Source organism: Carettochelys insculpta, chromosome 3 (assembly GCF_033958435.1).
Source record: "Carettochelys insculpta isolate YL-2023 chromosome 3, ASM3395843v1, whole genome shotgun sequence".
NCBI classification, from domain to species: domain Eukaryota; kingdom Metazoa; phylum Chordata; order Testudines; family Carettochelyidae; genus Carettochelys; species Carettochelys insculpta.
The window spans coordinates 110,020,919-110,046,266 of record NC_134139.1 but is presented as its reverse complement, the minus strand read 5'-3'; the positions used below and the strand labels follow the sequence as shown (position 1 = coordinate 110,046,266).

Sequence of the window (25,348 nt, the reverse complement as noted above, 5' to 3'; positions counted from 1 at the left end):
GCAGAAGAGAAGAGTGAGGAAGAATTTGATAGCATCCTTCAACTTTCTGAAAGAGGGCTCTAAAGTGGATGGAGAGATGCTGTTCTCAGTAGTGATGGATGGCAGGACAAGCAGCAATGGTCTAAAGTTACAGAGGGGGAATTGTAGGTTGGATATTGCTGGAAGAGGTGGTGGAATCTCCATCCCTAGAGGTTTTTTATTCCAGGCTGGGCTGATTTAGTTAGGGTTGATTCTGCTTCAGGCCAGGAGCTGGACTCGATGATCTCCTGAGGTCCCTTCCAGCCCTGGAATTCTATAATTCTAAAGCAATACCTTTCTGTTGTAACCTAAATTGTTTAGAAGGCAAATAGATTCATTGAAGGAAAGTTGTAATAGCCTTTGTGTAGAGAAACACAGGTAACTTGTTCAGTAATTGGGTTCCCAATAAATCTTTTCTAAATTACGCTCCCCAGGCTGTTGGACTCATTACTGAGTCAAACTGTGCAATTTTTTTGCCTGGTGGTCTGGAGGATTTCTTACTAACCCATTTTTCTCACCCCCACATCAGAACAACCAGTGCCAAAGAACAGAAATGTTTCAGAATTTCCAGAAAGAGAAACCCTTTCAGTTTCATATTCTGTTACCCTGCCCCAGATGATGAAAGCATTGATTAACACTATTTTTCCTCTTTCCCATTCTGGCTGTTACTGTAGTGGCATGTGCATTTCTATCAGTGGCCAGATAGTTGCAGGACATATATCCTGTATACTATGTTGTACTTCTCACTCCTGGCTGGCACACTGTGCCTGAAGGCACCCCTGTATTGTTCACATCAGACACACACTGTTGTAAAAGTATTTGTCCAAAATATGCCTGGTCAGGTATCATTTAAAATTAATAACTTATTAATCAATAATATCATGATAAATGTATGTAGCAATAATATATGTAAAATATGGATATAAGCTGACTTTATGGCTGAAATGTGTTCAGCAGACAAATCTGGGAATGAGTAAACCTGTTCCTGAAAGACAAGGGAGAAGATAATACCTCTAGCCAGGTGTCACCAAAGATGATTGGCAACCACTGGTCAAGTGTCCTTTCTTTGTCAATAGAGGGGAACATTTTAACAAATAAACAACATGAATCCTCTTTCACCACAAGACTCCATATCACTTCCCTCACAATGGGAGTGAATTTGGTCTAGGGTAACTTGCATAAAAATAGATTTAAAAGGGTGACCGGACTCTAAATGTAGGATCAAACCAACACACACATTCCTTCTGTTTTTCTCTGTTTCTCTCTTGCTTTCTTTCGTGCAAGAAGATGAAGGAATCAGTTTTTAAGTTTAGGAAGGTGTAGTGGGTCAGTATGGCCTCCTGCAGACCCGGAGGCCGGGGAAGCTATGCAGAGGCCCTGGTGGGCGGGGCCGGAGTCAGGAGGCCAGAGGCCTGCCCCTCAGAGGGCGGGGCCAAGGGCTAGAAGAGCCAAAGGCGGGACTCAGGAACCATTCAGGGCTGGGCCTCCGGGCAGGGAGGACGTGCCTGCACGAGCTCCCCGGGGCCAAAGGGAGAGGGCCTGCGGCCGCCCGGCCAGGCCAGAGGAGCAGGCCCCCAGAGGCTCCACGCAACCCCGGGTCCGTATGCCCCAAGGAGACTACCCGGACCTACCAGGACCTTCCCGCCGGTGGAGACCCCCTGCCGTGGAAGAGGCCCCGGGAGCAGGCTGCCCCAGAGCCCCGGCGGATCCCTACAACACTCAGACCCAGGACCGCCCTGCATCTCCTGTATTGCCACCGCCTGACTACCCTAACGACGTGGTCATGGACGATTGGCTGGAGCCCCCACAGGTGGATGACCCAGGGGAGACCGACCTAGGAGGACCTCCCGACCAAATGGACTGGGACCTGCTGCCAACAGAGGGTGAGGTAGGAAGTGGCCCGGGGAACGTCGCTCACGAACCAATGGCAGTGTGTTGCGGTCTGGATCCCCACTGCCGGGGTTGCATGTGAGTGACCCCCAGGGCCCCGGGCCGGGTCGCAGTGGAGTGGGAGGGCCTGCGACCCCTTACCCCTCTCCCTGACAGGGCCAGCCCCCGCTGAGCCTGTCTGTAGACCCTTGTGTTGCTGCCCCGCCCCAAACTGAGGGCTGGGCTGGTGTTTTCCGTTGTGTTGCTGCCCCGCCCCAAACTGAGGGCTGGGCCGGTGGTTTCCCTTGTGTTGCTGCCCCGCCCCAAACTGAGGGCTGGGCCGGTGGTTTCCCTTGTGTTGCTGCCCCGCCCCAAACTGTGGGCTGGGCCGGTGGTTACCCTTGTGTTACTGCCCCGCCCCAAACTGAGGGCTGGGCCGGTGTTTATCCCTGTGAACTGCTGCCCCCGCCCTGGACTGAGGGCTGGGCCCAGAACTATATAACTCTTGTGAACTGCTGCCCCGCCCTGGACTGAGGGCTGGGCCCAGAACTATATAACTCTTGTGAACTGCTGCCCCGCCCTGGACGGAAGGCTGGGGCCTGTACGGGGGTAGCGGTGACTGCCCGAACTGAGTGCGGGCTGGTGCCCTAACCCCCTCTTTTGTTGCCGCCCGCCCTAGGCCAAGGGGCTGGGCGTCACGGGACTTGCTACAGAAGGCATTCTGATTTGAGAATTTGGTCGATCCTGTTGCTGGAAACGTGGTAAAGAGTCTACATTAAGTTTATCTTGTTGAATATTAGTTACGAGAAAGAGTTTTATCTTAATTTGTCTTATGTCCATTTCTAACTGTATTGGCTTTTCTTCTCTCATCTGGCACCCTCAGGACCTGACCAGTGCCAGACAAGAGAATTTTCTGGGTGACAGGAGGTCGATATTGTCTAGCAGCATTACCAACACTTCCACTATTTACAGAACTAATAGAAGACATTTAGTGGTAAATTAAAGCCAAATAGCACAGAACACTGACAGCCAGGACTGGTGGCTGTTAAGAAACTTTATGGAACACAGGAAACTTGGCCATACACATGATAAGTGGTCATATGGCTAACTAAAATCATTCTGGCTTACGACGTTTGCCAGACAAAAGAGTTCCAGATTAGAGAAGTTCAACCTGTACTCACCTAAAATCTCTTTGTCATTAAATAAAGTTGGTTATTTAATCAAAGCTAATCTAATGTGGTTAAACTAAATGTTTCATAGAATCATAGAATCATAGAACAATAGAGCTGGAAGAGACCTAAAAAAAGCCATCAAGTCCAGCCCCCTACCCTAGGCAGGACCAAACCCATCAGATCAGCCCTTGCAAGGCTTTGTTGAGACGAGACTTAAACACCTCCAGGGATGGAGACGCCACTACTTGCCTGGGTGGACCATTCCAATGCTTCACCACCCTCCCAGTGAAAAAGTTTTTCCTAATGTTCAACCTGGACCTTCCCAACCACAACATGAGACCATTGTTCTGTGTTCTGCCACCTGTGACCACTGTGAACAGCCTCTCTCCAGTGTCTTTGCAATCTCCCTTCAGTAAGTTGAAGGCTGTTATCAAATCCCCCCTCAGTCTTCTCTTCTGCAGACTAAACAGTTCCAATTCCCTCAGCCTTTCTTCATAGGTCATATGCTCCAGCCCCCTAATTATTTTGGCCACCCTCCGCTGGACCCTCTCCAGTGTGTCCACATCCTTCCTATAATTGGGGGCCCAGAACAGGACACAGATGCATCCTCACCAAAGCCGAATAAAGAGGAATAATCACTTCTCTGGATCTACCGGCAACGCTCCTCTTGATGCAACCTAATATGTCATTAACTGTATCAAAAGCTTTGCTAAAGTCAAGATAAATCACATCCATTGATTTTCCTTTATCCACAGAGCCAGTTATCTCATCATAGAAACTAATCAGATTGGTCAGGCACGACTTGCCCTTCATGAATCCATGCTGACTATTCCTGATCACTTTCCCCTCCTCCAAGTGCCGCAAAATGACTTCCTTGAGGAGCCCTTCCATGATTTTTTCAGGGACTGATGTAAGACTGACTGGCCTATAGTTTCCTGGATCATCCTTCTTCCCATTTTTAAAAATGGGCACTACATTTGCACTACATTTGCCTTTTTCCAATCATCCAGGATCTCTCCTAATCTCCACGACTTTTCAAAGATAATGGCCAAGTGCTCGTCCATGACATACGCCAACTCCCTCAGAACCCTTGGATGAATTAGGTCTGGGCCCATGGATTTATGTATGTTTAGCTTTTTTAGATAGCTCCTGACTTGTTCCTTCCCCACCAAAGGCTGTCCACCTTCATCCCACAGTGCATCATTTATCGCATTAGTCTGGGAGCTGTCCTTGTCCGTGAAGACAGAGGCAAAGAAAGCATTAAGGACTTCAGCTTTCCCTACGTCATCTGTGACTGAGTTACCTCCCTCATCCAGTAGGGGCCCCAGTCCCTCTCTGATCACCTACTTCTTGCTAACATGCCTGTAGAAACTTTTCTTGTTATCCTTCACGTTCCTCACGAGTCGCAATTCCAGTTGTGCTTTTGCCTTCCTGATAACTGCCCTACGTTCTCGACCTATACATTTATATCCCTCCCTAGACATCTGTCCAAGTTTCCACTTTTTGTAAGCTCCCTTTTTGTGCCTAAGTTTTCCAAGGATTTCCCCAGTAAGCCAGTCTGGTCTCCTACCATATTCACTTCTCTTGCTGTGCATCGGGACGGTTTCTTTCTGCGCCTTCAATAGGGCTTCCTTAATATACTGCCAGTTTTCCAGGACTCCTTTTCCCTTCATGGTAGCATCCCAGGGGATTCTGCCCATCAGGTTCCTGAAGGAATCAAAGTCTGCTTTTCTGAAGTCTACCATCTCATGATCACTGCTTCCCAGGCTGTCACCCACCTCTACCTTCCCTATTAGTTCCTCCCTGTTTGTAAGCAGCAGGTCAAGCCACGCATGACCTCTGGTTGGGTCCTTCAGCACTTGTACCAAGAAGTGATCCCCAACATTCTCCAGAAACTTCCTGGACTGCTTGTGTACCACCATACTGGTCTCCCAATAGATGTCAGGGTAATTAAAGTCCCCCATGAAAATGAGAGCCTGCAATCCAGAAACTTCTCTCAGTTGTCCAAAAAAAGCCTCATCTACCTCATCATCCTGATTTGGCGGCCTGTAGCAGACACCAGCCACCATATCTCCAATGCTGTTATACCACTAAGCTTCACCCATAGATTCTCAACAGACTTTTCTCCCTGTGTACTGGAGTTCCAAGCAATCATAGTGCTCTCTTACGTACAGTGCAACACCTCCTCCTTTTGTCTCTTGCCTGTTCTTCCTGAATTGTTTATACCCTTTCATGACAGCGCTCCAGTCATGTGAGTCATCCTACCAAGTCTCTGTTATCCCAATCAAGTCATTGTTCTTGGACAGGGCCAGGGCTTCTAATTCCTCCAGCTTGTTACCCAGGCTTCTGGCAATGGTGTACAAACACCTTAGATAACCAGTCGATCCCCCTGCCCTCTCTACTCAAACCAGTGGTCCACTTTTGTTGTACATTCCTCTTTGCATTTCTTCCCGGCCTCCCAAGTTCCTTTCTCCCCTCAGGGTTTTGGCCACCATCCCCCAGCGAATCTAGTTTAAAGCTCTCCTCACTAAGTTTGCAAGCCTACTTGTGAAAATGCTCCTTCCTGTCTTGGTTAGGTGGAGTTTGGGTAACTCCAATTAAAGTAACAAACTGTTGCATATTGACCCATTATAGGAACAATGAATTTATAATATCTGAACTATCCAAAAGAGGGTTGAACAGTGTAGAACCCATGTTTTGGGGAAAAGCCCAGCTGTGGAAGTGTGTTGGGGAGTCACCCTGCATGTGGTAATCAAGGCTGGTAGAAGCCAGAGTGCTGACTTGAGTGTTGCTAATGGGCTGAAGTCATACACAGAAGCTCAGGGTGCGACGTGTGTTGTTTGGCTGTTTGTGGGAGAACCCAGGTGAGGCGCCAAAGATTGAGGAGCTGATGGCAGCAAAAGCTCTTGTAAGGTCCAGTTTGTAGCTCGGAATGAGATACGTGCATACACGTTCCAAAATTATTGTTTTTAAGATGGTGTTTTATGGGCAAGTCCACAAGTGAACAGAGGCCATGTGCTTTAAATATGCCCCTCCCTCAGTATTAGGATATATGTGATCTCTATGCATTGTGCTATGAAAGTCACTGATGATAAAAGGAGGATGGCCTCAGTAGAGCTACTATAAAGTTATTTATATGATTAAGTTGCTTTTGGGTGGTATATTGGCTTTAAGGTCATGAGGCCCAATTCCTCAATGAGCACCTTAATGGGAGTCGAGTATGCAAACCAGCTTGCTGTAGGCATTCAGCAGCTTGCAAGGTTGGGCCCTGTAGTACTAGACTGATCTACAGTAAACTCTTTCATATCTGGCAGCCCCAGGACTGGGATATTGCTGGATATTCAAATATTCTGGATAATGGAGAGGTGTACCTAGCAAAGCATAACACTAAAGAAAAACAAGATCAGATATTAAGAAACAAACAAAAAGGCATGCAGAGTACTTTGTTTACCAGCAACATTGGTATTGTACACTGTAAACTTATACTTTGTTTGCTGTATTTATATGTATTTTCTTTCACAATACTATACATATGGAAAACATCACTAAAATTTACATATGGTTAACAAGTCAGTTATTTGAGAATTCTGGATGATAGAATGCTGAATATGGAAGAGTTTACTGACATTTGCTTAAGGTCTTTTTTTTCGCCTTTTTTTCCTTTTCTTTATATTAGCTGTTTTCAGGCTGTAAATACTTATTACAGTGTCAGTAAACCAAATATTTAGTAAGCTCTTGCTATCCCTGACAATAGTGGTTACACCAGGGCCTACTCGAAATCAGACCATTGCATTAAAAAAAGCGGACTTGCCAGTAGTCTCAACCCAGCAGTGATCTTGATTTGCTGGCACATCTGAAATCACCCCCTTGGGAATAATGCTGTGGTGATAATAAAGTAAACATTTTGGCAGGATCTAGGGTTGTAAAAAGGCACCCAAGGCTCATTGATTCAAGATGAGGAATGAATATGCGTGCCCTTTTCCTTTTAAGATGGGAGAATTCATTTGTTGCTGGCAGTAATACTCTCCCTTTCTGCTCAGTTAAACCCATGCGCAGCAGACAGTGTGCTGCAGAAATGCTTGGGGAGTCACTTTTCAGTGATTCAATTTAAGCACTCAGAAAAGACACTGTTACCACATACCTCTTAATCTTTGATATTCTGAATCATTGTATGTACTTAATGAGAAGGATAGTTATTGTGTCTCTTCTAAACAACAAACACCCAGTAGTAGCAGAGGCTTGGCCTATCCTTACATAAAGTATACAGTTTTATTGCCAAAGAACAGCTTTTGCTTGGTTCTTGATCTTGAAATATTACAGTTCCTGATTGTGCCTAACAAAATTCTTCTTATATGGGTGAAGAATAAGGTGGTCAATTTCTCCTAACATTTTTTCATCTTTTTTAGGGTCTTTCGTGCTATATTGTGTTTAAAATAGTCTTCAAAATACTTTAAAAATATTTAGTTCAGATAAGCATCCAAAATTCAGATGTGCATACATTTCTTGGAGCTGCAAATCTCATAAAATTTTTTGTAAAATTTCTAAAACTTACTGGCATCAGCCAAGCTGGAAACACAGCCAGAACTTTTTTACAGTATTTCTGTTTCTAAACTCAGGGAAAGCAAAGGCTGGCAGAAATTCAGATACATTAAAGAAAACAAAACCTTATAAATTAACTTCAGCAAAACTTTTTCTTTCCATATTAAAATATGCAATTTGTTTGGTTAGAGGTTTGTCTGAGGGTTTCTGTTATTTTATAGCACTTTTGTTATGCAATTTATCCATGCATATTATTGTTTTTATGTGTATTATAAAATTTCCTGAAGGCACCAGTTAAAAGCATGTGTAAGTCTATGCAGAATCAGGACCTGAGAACAGCTTAAATGGTCTAGATAAACATTTCAAGTGTCTAAACCATGTTGGAGCTTAAATCCCATTTTTGGACATGTCTTAGGCACATAGGAGCCTAAGCCACATGGAAAGTCAATGAGACAGTCTCCTAAATGCCTAAATTACTTTTGAAAATTGGACACGCATGCCTAAGTCACATAGACCCCTTTGTAAATGTTATCCTTAAGTGAAAATATGCCTTACTCAGGCGCTAACTAAGGCTTCCCAAGAAACATATAAAGCTTTCCAAGGTCAGTGATAGTGCAGCTGCTTTCCATTCTGTGGTACAGCAATTTCACAGACATGTGTTGCATCCTTCTTTCAAAAGTGGGCAACACACGTGTCAGCACTGATTAATAAGAAACATTTGTTTGTATACTATTCATGTAATTTTTTCCACTGACTAGAAAAGTACAGAAACCATAAAAATGAATGAAGTCTTTAGTCTGTTTAATGTTGTGCAAGCTTGCTGTCCCCTGTGCATAAATCATATCGTAAACAATATCAGTGAGAAAATTTAGGGTCTCTGTGGAAAATAGTTTATTGCATATTGTACTTGTAGCTGACAAAAATGGCTCAATTTGTTTCAGTATTAAAATTAAGGCTCCTATGGTGGAAATAAAGCAGATATTCAAGTGGGGAAAATTATTGATGGCTTTTGAGTCATTATTGGCATCTAAATTACATTCATTGTAGTCAGGCTGACTCTGTAATCAGTGCTGGGATTGAGAGTGGCATCGTAAATAACTGATCAATGTATTCCAGAGGCTTTCAAGCATCACCCAGAGAATCACTACCTACAGTACTAACTCCTCAGCCCACAGATAACATAATGGATAGCTCAGTTTGGAATGAAGTAGATGAGAGTGGCTCTGGTGGAACTTCCATTTAAGTACCCAAACACGCCCAGGCTATGGTTACAATACAGCAATCTGTCAACAGAAGTGACTGTCAGAAGAGATTCAGCGACAAAACTTACACTCTGTCAACAGAGTGTGGCCACACACAAAAGCCTATCAGAAGAGCGATTCACTCTGTCGACAGAGCAGCTGGGCATCTCTCGACAAAACAGGCACCTGGAAGCACAGCAGACAGGGCTGCCCATTGTTCTGGATGCCCCCTGTTGAGAGAAGCACCCCACCCCCCAACTCCGAGCATCCACACAGCTTTTTTGTTGACAGAATCTGTTGGCAGCAGTGTGGCTGAGAGGCAGACCACTGCTGGCAAAAGTGCTGACTTTTGTTGACAAACTATCAACAAAATGTATTTTGTGTGTGGACGTTCTACCAATTTTGTTGGCAAAACTCACTAATGTAACCGTAGCCTCATTGTTTTTAATGAGAGGTGGACTGGACCCAAAATTAGCACCCATTGTCCCCACTACACCCCACCATGAGTTTAGTTCTGGCTTGCAAAAAACCCAAACCCCCTTATTTCCAGCTTGTCTTTCCTGAGTGTACTGAATGCTAGATTCACTTAAAACTAAAATGGAATTAGGACCATTCTCTATACCTCTTTACGCTCATCTCCCCCCACGAGAGTGAATCAAGCCTTGAGGAAGATAACTTAGAAGATGATCAGTATGCTCCTTGCCACCTCGTCACCTCCTCACCATGGGAAGAAAAGTAGAACATAGGAAATGAAGAAATATAAGTTGCCTTCTCCCACTGTCTAAAAGGGGAAGTGACTGCACAAGACTAACTTTGTCTCTAAACACTGGTGTGATAAAGGCTAAAGACAAGGAGCAGCAAACATTATCCGGACAAAGCAGCTGAACCTTTATAGGCTTGTACAACTAAGCAGCAAGTTCAGAAAGTATAGAGAATCACAAAGAACTTAAGCTTATCGAGGATGTGAGTGACGTAAGAATAAATTTGAATATTGATTAGGCCAAGTCAGTCACACCAGAGCAATGGACTGGACTAAAACCAAGTCCTTACCAATGCTCCCAGGATTTTACCCCGCGACCCTGCTCGCCATCTACGGTGGGTCTAATCACAACGGGGTTTCAGGGTGTGTGAACTGTGCTGCTACGGTGTGTTTACCCAAGGAAGAAATACAGACAAGGTGTCAGGTTCAAACTGGGAGAAAGGGTTTATTTTATAACTTAAAAGTATGGTTTTTTGGTAAGCTAAGTAGCACAAGATATGTAAGCCCTTGTTTTTGTGAAATAAGCACAGGATTTGAATACTTATTGGCTTATAGCCTTAAACAATAGGTAACTGCTATAACAGCACTGCTATCTAACCCTTTAGCTACTTACTGCGCTTCCGGGACGGGCCGTGCAGCCTTTGATGCGTGCTGTAAAATGGAAAGATAAACTTCAGAGCTGTATTGTATTTATTTATTCCTGGATCTTCCTGAGGTTCACCAGGTCGCTCAACCCTTGGCCGACTACCGCGGGGAGCAGATCTTACTTAGAATAAGAATTTGCCTGCGCTAAGCTAGGTCAATTCTCTAGATAAATGGGTTGCCCTGCTGGCCAAGCAGGGGAGAGCCCAGTATATGCGGGGTTTCCTTCTGAGAGGTTTTCCCCTTAGTTAAGTGGAGGGGTTTTCCTAGTTAAAGGTTATTCCCTCAAAAATGGTACTGCCTATTTCGACCACCTTGTTATGGTGGCCCTTTATTGCAGAACCTTGATTACCCTTAAAGGGTTACTAAGGACACCAGGGTTTTCCCTTTATAGGGTTATCCCTGACCGCTCTACCCTCCTAAATAGGGGGGAGTTTATAGCTCTGGATTATAATAACAAAGCAGTTTACCTAACTACTCTTTTGTGTGCATGTAATAGTTTTAGGCTAGACCAATAGCATTGGCCTCCTGTGCCTTTACAAAGAGACAAGGAGTACAAAATATAAGACGCAGATCATGGACTTGGGGAAGTCCCAATCCACCCTCTATTACAAAACTATATAAAAACATTAACTGTTCACCTAATTATTTATATTAACCTTAAACCCAGACCATAAATACCTCCTTATTCCTGCTCTGTGATCCAGGCGCTGGGCCTGTAGTTCTCTTCGAGCTAGGAAGTTATGACCCTCACGGCGCGCTTGTACGGCAGCCGCGTCAGGTCAGATAGTAAAGGAGGGAGAAAAAGAGAGCCAGGAGGAAAAACCGGTTTGGTTAACTAAAACCTCCTGTATTTTTAGGAACAACCGTGATATTTCAGACACCGGCCTCAGCTAGGGTCGGTGACTGGAAGGGCAGGGTCGCTGCTGCGGTTTCCCCGTGCAGGACACCGTTGTTTAGGTGGTGCAGTCTGCCGGGCAAACCCTCCGGATAAAAGAACCGGAGCCTTACTAGTGATTTTTGCTCTTTGTAGACTGGAGCTCTTCTGGTCTTCTGGCTGGAACTCTTCTGTTCTTCGTTGGCCCACGGCGGCTAGCGAGCGATGACTGACACGCAGGTCAGCTTCGGCTCTTCCGCCAGCGATATTCGGCTACAGGCTCAGTCCAGCTCGTAGCTCAGTCCTTCTCTGTAATCTTCTTTCTTCTTCTGTTCTCCTCCGAGGTCTGGTCCGGAATGCCCCAAGCAGGGCTGCTCTCCAGAATATATGCAGCCTGGGTGGACCTGTTTGACAACTTCTGCCTGCTAGGTCCTCCTCAGTGCCACAATGTATCAAAGGGGCATTTGACTATTGCATATGGATAAGGATTCTAAATTAACCAATCAGTTTGAAACCTTTTAAACCATAACTTCATACATATTCATAGCCCGCCGAATATTAATTGCAACTGTCATTTTCTAACTGTCATTTTCCAGCGGCCATTTTGTGTATCTGAACACCATTTTAACAGTAAATATACTTTACACTTTATCTAATTTTTGATGTGGTTTGTGAGGGAAATATGTCACCACTGCTGGTAAAGCAGATTATAAGTTTGAATGCTTAGCTTAAGAGCTGTTTGGTTAGGATGCAGGGCAACCACACAGACACCACAGCTCATGGACAGGGACATATAAATCACCTCAGAAGAGGATATTTCTACAAAGCTGACAGAAACGATGCTGGCACTTAACCTCCTCTCTCAGCTGAATGTATCTCTGAGTATTCAGGAGCTGGGCAGCTTGGGAATCAGGTCCAGTTTTGTTGTGCTTTGGCTTTTGAGTGCTTTTGGGTTTTGGTTTTCAGTTTTGTTTTGTTTTGGTAAACTTCCCCTTTAAAGGTTACAAAACCAAAATGATTTCTTTTATTCTGCTGCTTAGAACATGCTCAGAAGTGAGAGCTGTTACCACAGTATTTCATTTTCTTAAGAAGCACCTGATTTTTAAAGTATTTGTGGCCACTCTGGTGGTGGTGGTGGTAGTAGGGAAAGCTGGAACAGGAAAAGGCATTTTTATACCCTTATTTAGGGCATTTTTCAGACACAATACATTTGATTGTATTCATTGAACAGAATTGACCTGTACATGTGAGTGATTATAATTGTTTAGTTAAGAAAATATATACAATTTCTAACTGGAAAATGTATAGAGTTATAGAGATGGATGTTCAGAAAGATTTTTGGGGCCACTACGTAAAAGCTTTTCCCACACTTGCCTCCAAAGCCTGTTCACTGGCATCTTATATTAGTGACACTCTCTCCATAAGATTTTAACATGACAAAGAGACCCACCCTAATCAGTAGTAATGAGCAAAGTCTGTCACTATATGGAAAAACTACCCTGGAATCAAGCATGTGCTGCTTTAAGCCCTGGGTTCCCATCTGGTAGGAGCATTTCAGCTGGAAGCAACTCAGATGAGCAAGAGAGAGACACTGTCATTAGAAGGCAAACGACAGCATGGTAGGGAGCTGTTCAGCTTTCTAAATTGGTATTAGTTGACTCCTACTAAGCATCTTTTTTCACCATGCTGGCATTTTCAGTTATAGCTTTTCTGACTGTGAGAGCAGAATGTTTGAGATGTGGTGCGGCTGAGTCGCTCATGACAAAGTGTTGGAAAAACTTCACATGGTAGCTTTCATTCAGATGATGATTATATTTGGATTTCCTGAAGCACAGTTGATGTCGGGTACACCAAATCTGACTGTTAGAATACTATTATTCATCTGAGCACTCCCTACTCTTCCACTCCAGCTTCATCCTTCTGCAGCTGAATTCCTCTATTACTAATGTATGCATTTCTATATCACTCAGTGTCCAAGTGTCATCTGGGCTTGGATTAGACCCTCCTTATTAATTAGTATGACCAGACTCTTCCCACGTCCTCAAAAGTAACGGCCCTCTGCAAGGCATTCTGCAATGGAAATGTTCCTGCTGCTACTACCAAATCTGATTCACAAGGTTCATACTGAGTGGCTTCTTGAGCTCAGGTGTGTAGCTGCTAGAGCAATCCCAAGTTTCAGGATATGGGCCACTTAATTACTGAAGTCCCAACATTGTGTTCATTTTGCAAAACACTCGTATCTCCCACAAACATCTGCATTCTAATCATTTGAGAAATTTACTCTATTGGCTTCATATTCTTGCAAGAAGAGAATAACTGTAATAAAAAGAAAGAATGCTAACTTTTTTTCAGTCAGCTTTTGTTTTTCAGTAAGATTTCATGCAGAACCTTCACAAGACAAAGCCTTAGAAGTGCATGATTTATTTTTTTTTTTTTTAATTTTCTCGTTCCGTCAGATGTTAGAACCTGGCACAGAGAGGCAGTTATTTCTACTGGCTCATAATCCAATTAAATTCCCTCTCTGTTATCCATTTGTGGATAGGACAGGAGGTTACTTACATGTATTATATCTTGGAGAAGATAAAGAGGGGTAGAGGCAGGCATAGTGGCTTGATGTTCTCATTCCTCACCTCAACAATCCTTGACAAATCTATTTGCCATGCTCCATCATCCACTATTGTACCTAGCATTTGTACATGTTTCTTGTAAAATGATTAGCAATAAAAGAGTTAAGTCTTGGCATCCCATTTTTATCAGTACATTCCAGAATTAAAGCATGGTTGAGATGAATGTGTAGTTCATACCTTACAGAGTTGTTTTAGGTTGCATGTTTGTACATTCAGGAAAGTAAACTGACAGTAAAGAATGCCAGAAGGATAAGTTTAGAAAACTATTTTTGCAACTATAAAGATTAAAAATTAATTAAGGATCAGGGAAAAAAACCCTCTTAGATTTATGGACACAGTTTTGCAGAAAGGTTAATTAAGTTTGCATATCTCAAGCATCTAAATGAGAATAAAACCTTCTGTCCAAATTCCGAGTGCCACATGTATGTTGCCCATAACCTGAATGTTATAGGGAATAAAATTCAAAGATAGAACTATATCAGTAAGTGAACAAGTAAAAAAACAATTTGCCCCAAATTGTTGGTAGAACTCTTCAGACATTATCTCTGATTTGCAGAATTGGGTTCTGAGATGTTGGGAAATGGTCTATGTAATTACTCAATATTTAATTTGTGATGTTATTCTGAACTACAAAAACTGCTATTAGCTGATGGATTTATTTTTTGAGATAGAAGAGCAGGTGGGAGTAACACACAAGGAAATTCCTGCTTCATTGGGTAGCCCTATGCAGATTAATGATTCACTTCAGCACAGTCTGAATAATATTAGTGTAGTGAATTATCCTGCAAAGTAGGATACACTTTCCTACATCTTATGAGCCATTCTTGAGATGAGACCGTGCTATAACATATGGAAGTATGTTTCTCAATGTGTGTTTTGCAGACTTTGCTGCTGAGATAATTAGCAATGAAAATGAGACCCAAGACTCATTTTGTGTCTCATCATGAGGCCCATTCTGTCTATAATTTGGGAAAGGCTCAGAGGACTATTTAGAGTGTTCCCCTACTAATTATGTTATAGTCACATGAATGGAGTAGTGGGAGACAGCTCCATCTGTACAGTGGCTGCTGTGCTAATTGGCTGCTATGTGCCACTAGGCAGTTTTGTATTGCTCTGCTCTTTTTTCATATGTGGATGGGCAAATTGATTACCAGGTTGTATTTCACTGCACATCAGTAAAAAGAGATGTGTTCTACGGCTGTCCAGCTGTGATATGATTTGACATGTATCAGCCCATGGATCCAGTCAGAAAGCAAACTAGAAAGATGTATTTTATGAAAAACCCCATGGGAACAAGCTCAGAGTGACCCTTTCACTAAGAATTTTGACTGCAGCTAGCAAAATTTGTTCACTTTTTGTGTCATTGTGAAATAAACACAGCAACGATCAGCCATAAGGGCAGTAAAGCTCAAAGATACTTTAGGTTTTATCTGTGTTAGTCGCTGAGTTCCACTTGGTTCTGTTGCGCTAACTGAAACATCATTGACAGGGCTTGTCTGCACTGTGGTAAAATTGCACCTACACCGAAGGTGCCCTAGACTAATTCAGATATAGTGGCTGTCATCTTGGACAAAGCTGACAGTTCTCTGAACTATAAAGCCTGCTTTACCCACTGAGACCCCCCTCAGCCACTCCTCCCTTTTTTTTACAAAAAATATGGAGATATACTGATCTCATAGATCAGGAAGGGACCTTGAGAAGTCATTGAGTCCAGTCCCCTGCACTCACAGCTGGACCTATATTGCCATCCCACCATCCCTGGCAGATTTTGTTTTCCTTTGCTGCTGACGCCTAAATGGCCCTCTCAAAGATTGAACTCACAACCTGGGTTTACAAGGCTAATGGGTGAACCACTGAGTTATCCCTCCTCCCAGTAATATGAATAGCTTGTCATCCCCCACCAATCCCCGGCAAAATCTTTCCCTATCCTGATCCCTTGCCACGTCCCCTAAATTATCCCCTGAACATTTCCCCTGGGCACTTTGTTTCTTCCATCTATACATTTATGACCTAACTTGCTTGCCTTCCCACAATCAGCGCTTCTGGGTGTATATGGGTACAGAGTATTCGTCGGTCATTTTGGGTGAGGAACAATCTATAACTTCTCTAATGTAACTAAGATTTAAGAATTAATGAAAAAAATTATTCAGCCCCCTCAGTTAGTCTGTTGTGTTGGGGTAGGTTGGGGCTCTTTTGGTGGGTGGAAGTGTTTTGTTTTTGTTGGCATATTTAGAATTTACACCATCTGAGAAATCTGGCACTGACTGTTTACATTGTAATGGTGATTTATTTTAGCATTACCAGCCTACCCATAAGAAACTGTTTCTCCCTGAGCTCTTACTGGCATTGTGATTAACACAACTCTCCCAGTGCAAGTCTATGGCTACGTCTACATGTGAAGCCTACATCGAAATAGCTACATCGAAATAGGCTATTTCGATGAATAACATCTACACGTCCTCCAGGGCTCGCAACGTCGACGTTCAACTTCAACGTTGGGCAGCACCACATCGAAATAGGCGCTGTGAGGGAACGTTTACACGCCAAAGTAGCACACATCGAAATAAGGGTGCCAGGCACAGCTGCAGACAGAGTCACAGGGCGGACTCAACAGCAAGCCACTCTCTTAAAGGGCCCCTCCCAGACACAGTTGCACTAAACAACACAAGATCCACAGAGCTGACAACTGGTTGCAGACCCTGTGCCTGCAGCATGGATCCCCAGCTGCTGCAGCAGCAGCCAGAAGCCCTGAGCTAAGGGCTGCTGCCCACGGTGACCATAGAGCCCCGCAGGGGCTGGAGAGAGAGCATCTCTCAACCCCCCAGCTGATGGCCGCCATGGCGGACCCCGCTATTTCGAAGTTGCGGGACGCACAATGACTACATGGTCCCTACTTCGACGTTGAACGTCGAAGTAGGGCGCTATCCCCATCTCCTGATGAGGATAGCGACTTCGACGTCTCGCTGCCTAACATCGAAGTTAACTTCGAAATAGCGCCCGACGCGAGTAGCCGTGACGGGCGCTATTTCGAAGTTAGTGCCGCTACTTCGAAGTAGCGTGCACGTGTAGACACGGCTTATGCCTAAATGGAACAGTTTGGTCCACACTCTTTTGCGGGAATCAGGAAAAGTAGGAATTTAGTTCCCAAGTTTGGCTTTCCTATTGCATGACCCACCCTAAAGGAATAGTTTTGTTTTATTACAAAGATATCCTCTTAGGTTAGTGGCTAAATGGGTAGAAATTGAAATGTGTTTTGTTAATTCAAGGAATGTAAATAACTTGGCATCATTTTAAAAGCTACTTTTGGAATTCTCAGATCAAAGGCAAGACAGAGTCAATGCTCTGGATCAGCTGCAAACACTAACTAGTGTGTGCTTAAAAATGAATTTTAGGCACTGCTACTAAACGTGTTTTCTTACGTTAAGGAAAAAATTCCATGATCTGCAGCATGTCAATGGTTTATTTCCTGTCTGTAATAATTTCTCTAAAACTTTATTGCATTTTTCTTATCAAAATAAAGAAAAACAAATAAAATCAAAAGATGTGTAAACAACTGGTAACTCATCCATAACATGAAATGGTGTAATGAACTAAATTAGGACAATTGTTCTGCAATAGAAATAGGATATTTATTAAAGTATGATTCCAAGCTGAAGATTGGCTATAAAAATAATGTTTGTATTCAACAAGTGTGCTTGCTTTAGTTGTCAAAGCAGCCTTTTGCTTCCCTTTATTTCTGTTAGCCTTGCAGAGCCCAGCACAACTGAGAATGTAAAGTGAACAGTGGCAGTAATTTTTGCATCTATAAGAATATCTAGCTAAGCTTTGACGATGTTAGGCTACGTCTACACGTGAAGCCAACATCGAAATAGCTTATTTCGATGTAGCAACATCGAAATAGGCTATTTCGATGAATAACGTCTACACGTCCTCCAGGGCTGGCAACGTCGATGTTCAACTTCGACGTTGCACGGCACCACATCGAAATAGGCGCTGCGAGGGTACGTGTACACGCCAAAGTAGCACACATCAAAATAAGGGTGCCAGGCACAGCTGCAGACAGGGTCACAGGGCGGACTCAACAGCAAGCCGCTCCCTTAAAGGGCCCCTCCCAGACACAGTTGCACTAAACAACACAAGATACACAGAGCTGACAACTGGTTGCAGACCCTGTGCCTGCAGCATGGATCCCCAGCTGCCGCAGCAGCAGCCAGAAGCCCTGAGCTAAGGGCTGCTGCCCACGGTGACCATAGAGCCCCGCAGGGGCTGGAGAGAGAGCATCTCTCAACCCCCCAGCCGATGGCCGCCATGGAGGACCCGGCAATTTCGACGTTGCGGGACGCGGATCGTCTACACGGTCCCTACTTCGACGTTGAACGTCGAAGTAGGGCGCTATTCCGATCCCCTCATGAGGTTAGCGACTTCGACGTCTCGCCGCCTAACGTCGAAGTTAACTTCGAAATAGCGCCCGACGCGTGTAGCCGCGACGGGCGCTATTTCGAAGTTAGTGCCGCTACTTCGAAGTAGTGTGCACATGTAGACACAGCTTTAGAGTGTGAAAATATTCCAGAGTAAAAAGTATGCCTAGACCATCTCTGTTTTTTAGTGAATACTCTAGGGTTGTCAGACCAAACTCTGCACCTCCTTTTTGCTATCATGTATTTCAGTGAGATTGCACAAATTTCAGCAGTCCTAATATCTGAGCTTCAAGTAAGCTCCAATACTAAAGTATTTGTTAGGGATACTTCACAGTGAAATCTCTGGAATGGATGTTCTATGCCAAAAAAGTTTACATGGACGGACTGGATAAGACATATGAATGTAATACGAAAAGACTCAGTTCAATTGAATCATTACCCAGGGGAAAAAAAAATCCAAAATAACTACAAATATATCTGAAACAGTCTCCTAGACAATGCAGTTTTTTTTGTTAATAATTACAAAAAAATTTAAAATATGTTATTGGGCATTTCAGTTAGATTGTTTCTTTCCAAATAGCAGAATTTAGTGAGGGTTGAAAATAAAGTTTAGCTATTTTTAAACCGTCTTGGACTGTTTACGCTAAATGATATGGTAGTAATTTGTGGCTAAAATTCAATCTGTGAATAGGTGGAAACAATGAACAGAGTAAAGGGCATGTATGAAATAGGGGAGTGATTGGATGAGGGCAGTAAATAGCGTGGTAGTCTTTCCCTAGCTCAGTGGTTTGTTGGTTTATAGTCTGACATACTTCCACCTACAATAGTGGTTATAACCAAGTTTTCATACTGTGATCAAATACAGTGGGTGTGTCTACACTACCTCCCTACTGCAAAGGGAGGATGGTAAATAGGGTGTCGGGAGATTATTAATGAAGTGCTGCGCTGCATATGCAGTACTTCATTAAGCTAATTCTCCCCCAACCCACCTTTGAAGTGTGAAGCTTCGAAGTGCTGGCTCGTGTGTAGCCACGGCTAACCCACTGGTAATTCGAAGTGCCAGGGCCAGGAGTAAAGGCGTATAGAGACTTTGAAGTTTCCCTGGCACTTTGAAGTACCGGTGGGTTAGCCGCAGCTACACGCGAGCTGGCACTTCAAAGTTTCACACTTCGAAGTTGCCACAGGGTAGAATTAGCTTGATGAAGCGCTGCATATGCAGCCCAGCACTTCGTTAGTAAAATCCCGACACCCTACTTACCATCCTCCCTTTGAAGTAGGGAGGTTGTGTAGACACAGCCAGTAATAATTACAACTTATGGCAACCCTCCATAATTCCACTCCCATATTCACGTTTTTCACGTTGAAAAACAGATGGCAACTGCTGTGACAGCATGTTCCTTGTAAATACTGCAGGAGCTGCTTTTAAGAGGGCAGAGAGCTGTTCTTATCGCCTCAGTCCTATGCCAAAGCTCAGCAAGCATTGTTTATACTTAAGTTACACAAAGGGTAGAATTCACTTCTTTAAATTGCATTGTGGATCTTTAGTAATATTTTTTTCCTTGTACCTCTGGAGGGCAGTTTAATGGAATTCAGATGTAAATCTGAGACCACAAGATTTCCAATGTGAAATGTTAATTTAATTTACAGGATGTAGACTATTGGTACTCTCTGTCATTTACATTATTTTTATTTTGTAGTACTTGAAAATAAATCAAAAACATACCACTGCTTCTCTTAGTTTTTAGGTATACTGGGATCTCCTACAATTCACATTACCAACTGGCTAAAATATTGCCACTGAGTAGTAGGAGTGGGTGGATTGGCTCAAGGTGACTCATTCAGATGTGATCCTGGTTTCCCATGGTTATTTCTTCATCATGTATGTTCTTCACAAGTTGTTATGCCAAATCCAACACTGAAGCTTCTAAACCAGAAATTAGCACTATTTTCTGCCTCTGACCTCTCTGTATGTGTTCACAGCACTTCCTCAGAGAAAGGTGACTCTAACTATTAATTCTCTGTACAGTCATCCCTTCAAACTGGGACCTATGCTTTCACTCCTTTTTCACATTGTTAGTATTGTGGTATCTCTTTGTTATTGGGGAAAAAGATGCTGCATCATTAGGAAATACCATAGGGCTTGTCTACACTTGCCCCAACTTCGAAGGGGGCATGATAATCAGAGTGATGGGAAATTACTAGCGAAGTGCTGTGGTGAATATGCAGCACTTCATTAGGCTAATTATCCCCTGCGGCAACTTCAAAGCATCAAAATTTTGAGGAGTAAAGGCACTTTGAAGTAGGGCAGGCACTTCTATGTGCCACAGCTACACGCATGCAAGCACTTGGAAGTTTGACACTTCAGAGTTGCTACGGGGGAGAATTAGCCTAATGAACTGCTGCATATTCACCACAGCACTTCATTAGTAATCTCCCATCACCCTGATTAACAAGCCCCCTTTGAAGTTTGGGGCAAGTGTGGACCCAGCCCTGGTGGAGTTACACATGTAACTATTGCTCATGGATCAAATCCCAGCAACTAGGATAGCAGGAATCCTTCAAAAATCACCATAAAGACAGGATGAAGCCAACAATAATAAGTGCTGATTACACGCTATTATTCTGTTTATAGTGACATTTCTTTTATCTCTGTCCTACAAGGCTTATATATAGTAGCTCTTCAGAAACCATGTGATGTGGCCAGGAATGTTTTATGGAGAGATTTCATATGTCATGACTACCCACTAATGTCTTAACCACAGAGTTTCACATGAAAGAGAAAATCACAACTGAGTTTGGGAAATGGGTAACTGTTACAAAAGGGGTGTACGTGTGTGTAGGCACAAATGCACATGTATATACATATACGGATGTATAGTAAATTTTACAAAGGTAAATACCTTAAGCAAAGATAAAGTTTTCAGTTTTCCAAATGAAACTGAGGTGAAGTTTGGCAGTTCTCTGAGTGAGTTAGATTCAAGCCAGAGGGTTATTTTTTATCACCCTTGAAAAAGTCTGTGCTGTCACCATGGAACTTGCTTTCTTCCAGAAATCTTACTGGAGAAGGGATATTTTCATGGTCAAAGTGTTCAAAGTGTTTCAGTGCAATGTGTCACCACCTTTCATTTTCAGGGAAAAATTCTCAAATGAGAATTGACTATATGTAGCTTTTTTTTTTTTTTTTTACTTTGGTAGGTAGGACAAAAAAAGAGAATGAATATGTAAACACACACGTGTATTTTTGATTTGTTCTCCAGGTATTCCAGATTGCATATGTTATTGTGAAAGCAGCTAATGCACCACGACCTGGGAACTGGATTTTGGAGCGCTCGCTTGATGGTGTTGACTATCAGCCGTGGCAGTATTATGCTATTACAGACACAGAATGTCTGACACGTTACAACATCTACCCCCGCACAGGGCCTCCATCCTATGCGAAAGATGATGAAGTCATATGTACTTCATTTTACTCCAAGATCCACCCACTGGAGAATGGAGAGGTAAGATGATAAATATATGGCAGCCAACATGCCAACAGAAATATTGTTTTGCTTAATTGATAAGTATCTGCCTTGTTCAGACTATGCTTTGGTATGGGCTTTGTATAAGAAGAATGGGGCAAATTTCCTTGTATGTGCATCAGTAAAGATTGTCACATACACCATTAAATAGAGAGAAATACACAACAGTAAACACATGGGGCATGCTAATAAAAGGCCCAAAATATGCTAATAGGCATGGATGCAAATTCCCCAAACCCCATTAGCATAAGGCTACATGATTTGGAGTCCGAAGACTCGGAGAAAGTGGCCTGTGTAGAAACGGCCATGCAGATTAGAGGCATTGTGTGAATCCTAGTCTCTGGAACTTGCAGGCAACTCCTTTGTAGTTGAGGTAGGCAGCAATTCCAATATGAAGCAAAAAGATACTGAGTGAAACTCCCATGTACTGCGGGAGTGTTATGATTTCACCTGCTGTGTTTAAATATACCACTTACAACTGTAAACATCTTTCCCCTTCCCTTTTTTTATTCAAGTGGCAAGAAACTTATGTTTTCCACAGAATAAATGTTCATATTTATGAAACTTACTCACATCCTGATAATTCACAAAAATAAAATGACAGTTGAATGTCAAATAGATTTCAGGCAACACATTTTGGTGTACATTAGTCATGAAGTGGGATATTTTTCTATTATGGTACTGCCTGCTGAGTAATTCCAGGCTAACATGAAAACTCTCTTCTTTTTTTAAAAAAAATCAAAACTGCTGTTGAGTTTGTGGAACTCCCTAACTTTTAGCCTTTCTATTATATTCCATATATATTCTGTTCTGTTCTATTATATTATATTTCTTTTCAACTATGCACTTCACTGTATATCCCAGTTATGATTTTTTTAAGTGAACAGAATGCTGTAGCTTTAGTTATGGATGAACTTATAGTATTTTTTTCACATTAGTTTCTATTTCAGGGCATATAGATGCCTGATATGCTGCAGTCAGGGCTGTTTGCAAACTTTTCAGAATTCTGGACAGTACTCGAACACGAACATTTCTGAGCTCTCAAAATGCTATCTGTCCAGAGACACAGGATAGAACTATGAGACTGGAGGTCTGCATAAAAGAATTTGTATATTGGAAGCTCATGTTTCTCTGTGTAGTTACCATGATTATTTCACTTCCAGTATAGAATTGTTATCTGTATACTAGGTACTGAAAGCCAAAATTTGCATGCATGCCTCGTTAGTGATTGTGTGTGCTTTCACATCTTGGCTACATCTACACGTGAAGCCAACATCGAAATAGCTTATTTCGATGTAGCAACATCGAAATAGGCTATTTCGATGAATAACGTCTACACGTCCTCCAGGGCTGGCAACGTCGATGTTCAACTTTGACGTTGCGCGGCACCACATCGAAATAGGCGCTGCGAGGGTACGTCTACACGCCAAAGTAGCACACATCGAAACAAGGGTGCCAGGCACAGCTGCAGACAGGGTCACAGGGCAGACTCAACAGCAAGCCGCTCCCTTAAAGGGCCCCTCCCAGACACAGTTGCACTAAACAACACAAGATCCACAGAGCCGACAACTGGTTGCAGACCCTGTGCCTGCAGCATGGATCCCCAGCTGCCGCAGCAGCAGCCAGAAGCCCTGGGCTAAGGGCTGCTGCCCATGGTGACCATAGAGCCCCGCAGGGGCTGGAGAGAGAGCATCTCTCAACCCCTCAGCTGATGGCCGCCATGGCGGACCCCGCTATTTCAAAGTTGCGGGACGCGCAACGACTACATGGTCCCTACTTCGACGTTGAACGTCGAAGTAGGGCGCTATTCCTATCCCCTCATGGGGTTAGCGACTTCGACGTCTCGCCGCCTAACGTCGAAGTTAACTTCGAAATAGCGCCCGGCGCGTGTAGCCGTGACGGGCGCTATTTCGAAGTTAGTGCCGCTACTTCGAAGTAGCGTACACGTGTAGACACGGCTCTTGTGACCTGCTTGGGGTACTGTGAAGGGACCTGATTTTCAGATGTCGTGTACTCATCATCAAGCCTGCCTCTATGCATGACACTGCCAAAGTCAAATAGATGCCCCAGGATTACTCATTTAATCATAGAAGCATTTGAAATTAAAAATAGATAAATTAGAGGAGAGAAACTCCTGTCTCGGAGGCTCTTAATGTATGTCAGCTACATATATTTTAGTCAATGAGTTGATTGATGGTTAAAAGGAATAGAATGTTGATTTTTAAGTAAATATTAGAGATGTTAAGCAAAATGCAGATTTGGAATTCATTAACATGTTTGCACCAGAAACAAGTTTCTAAGATATATATATATATATATATATATATATATACATACACACACACACACACACACACACACATATACTCAGCCAATCAGAGATCAGAAGTAGTGCCACATGACTTGTCTCCAAGCCAGCCTAACCAACAGCTGAATTTCATATATCACATTTCTTTCAGGCAGGTGCTTGTAAACAATCTATAGGCCAGAGAGATAGCTGTGCTAATCTATATACTATCAAAACGAAAAAGCAGTCCAGTAGCTCTTTAAAGACTAACAAAATAATTTATTAGGTGATGAGCTTTCATGGGACAGACCCACCCCTTCAGATCATAGCCATACCAGAACAGACTCAATATTTAAGCCACAGAGAGCCAAACATAGTAATCAAGGTTGACAAATCAGAAAAAATATAATCAAGATGAGCAAATCCAATAGATAAATCTAATCTTGGCTCCCCCCCCTCCAATTCTGCCCCTCTGCTCTCTGATTTGCTCATCTTGATTATATTTTTCTGATTTGTCAACCTTCGCTACTGTGTTTGGTTCTCTGTGGCTTAAATATGGAGTCTGAAGAAGTGGGTCTGTCCCACGAAAGCTCATCACCTAATAAATTATTTTGTTAGTCTTTAAAGTGCTAGTGGACTGCTTTTTTGTTTTGAATCTATAGGTCAAGAATTATTCACAGAAATTATTCATGGCATTTTTTAACAAATAAAATCGAGGACATCTAAACTTGCTCTAGAACACTTTCTGAGCAGTAAAATGGGAAAAAGAGTCGAATTAAGTACTTGGAGTAAGCATACCATCCTGAAAAAGGGTGTTGACTTAAGTAAATGGGTCATTACCAGTGAAACATTTAACCCCAACACACATTCTGAAGTCGTGGTGACTTCTGTCTTATAGGAAAGGTGCTATGTTAGTCAAACTGCACGGCAAAGACTATAACATTTTGTATTTTGGCTATTGCATGCTTCTTATAGGATATCAGTAAATGAAAGTATCTGCAATATGGTGTAAGATTATTTTCAACATGAAAACATATTTTTCATTGTCTCAGATATTCTCAGATGAGGTAACTGTTTCAAATATATATTAGTGGATTACATGTTCTTCATTACTGTTATAAAGCAGATTCCTTGAGTTAGTGTTAATTTGTTTGACAGTAATGAAACTAAAAATGTTCACCTGTGAGGGGACAGATGAGGAGGCTGTGATTGCCACATTGTGGTTTTCAGAGACTCATAAGAGTTAGAGCATGTTTCTTTTGGTCTCATGACACTTCCATCTTTTCTTACTGCGATTACTTCTTTAGATTCCCTCAGATCATGATTAGTCTAAACTAAACTAAACAAACTAAAACTTAGTGGTTACTATAGCAATTC

At 42.8% G+C, this 25,348-nt stretch overlaps 1 protein-coding gene across 4 annotated transcripts in view; it reads left to right on the top strand.

The window, feature by feature from the left end:
• Nucleotides 1–25,348, top strand: part of LAMA2 (laminin subunit alpha 2) — a 588,677-nt gene that overhangs the window by 173,933 nt on the left and 389,396 nt on the right. For all 4 annotated transcript variants that reach the window (XM_074990592.1, XM_074990590.1, XM_074990591.1 and 1 more), the window contains exon 4: nt 21,421–21,663. In XM_074990592.1, coding sequence (XP_074846693.1) covers nt 21,421–21,663 — 243 coding nt within the window. The remainder of the gene's footprint in view (nt 1–21,420; nt 21,664–25,348) is intronic.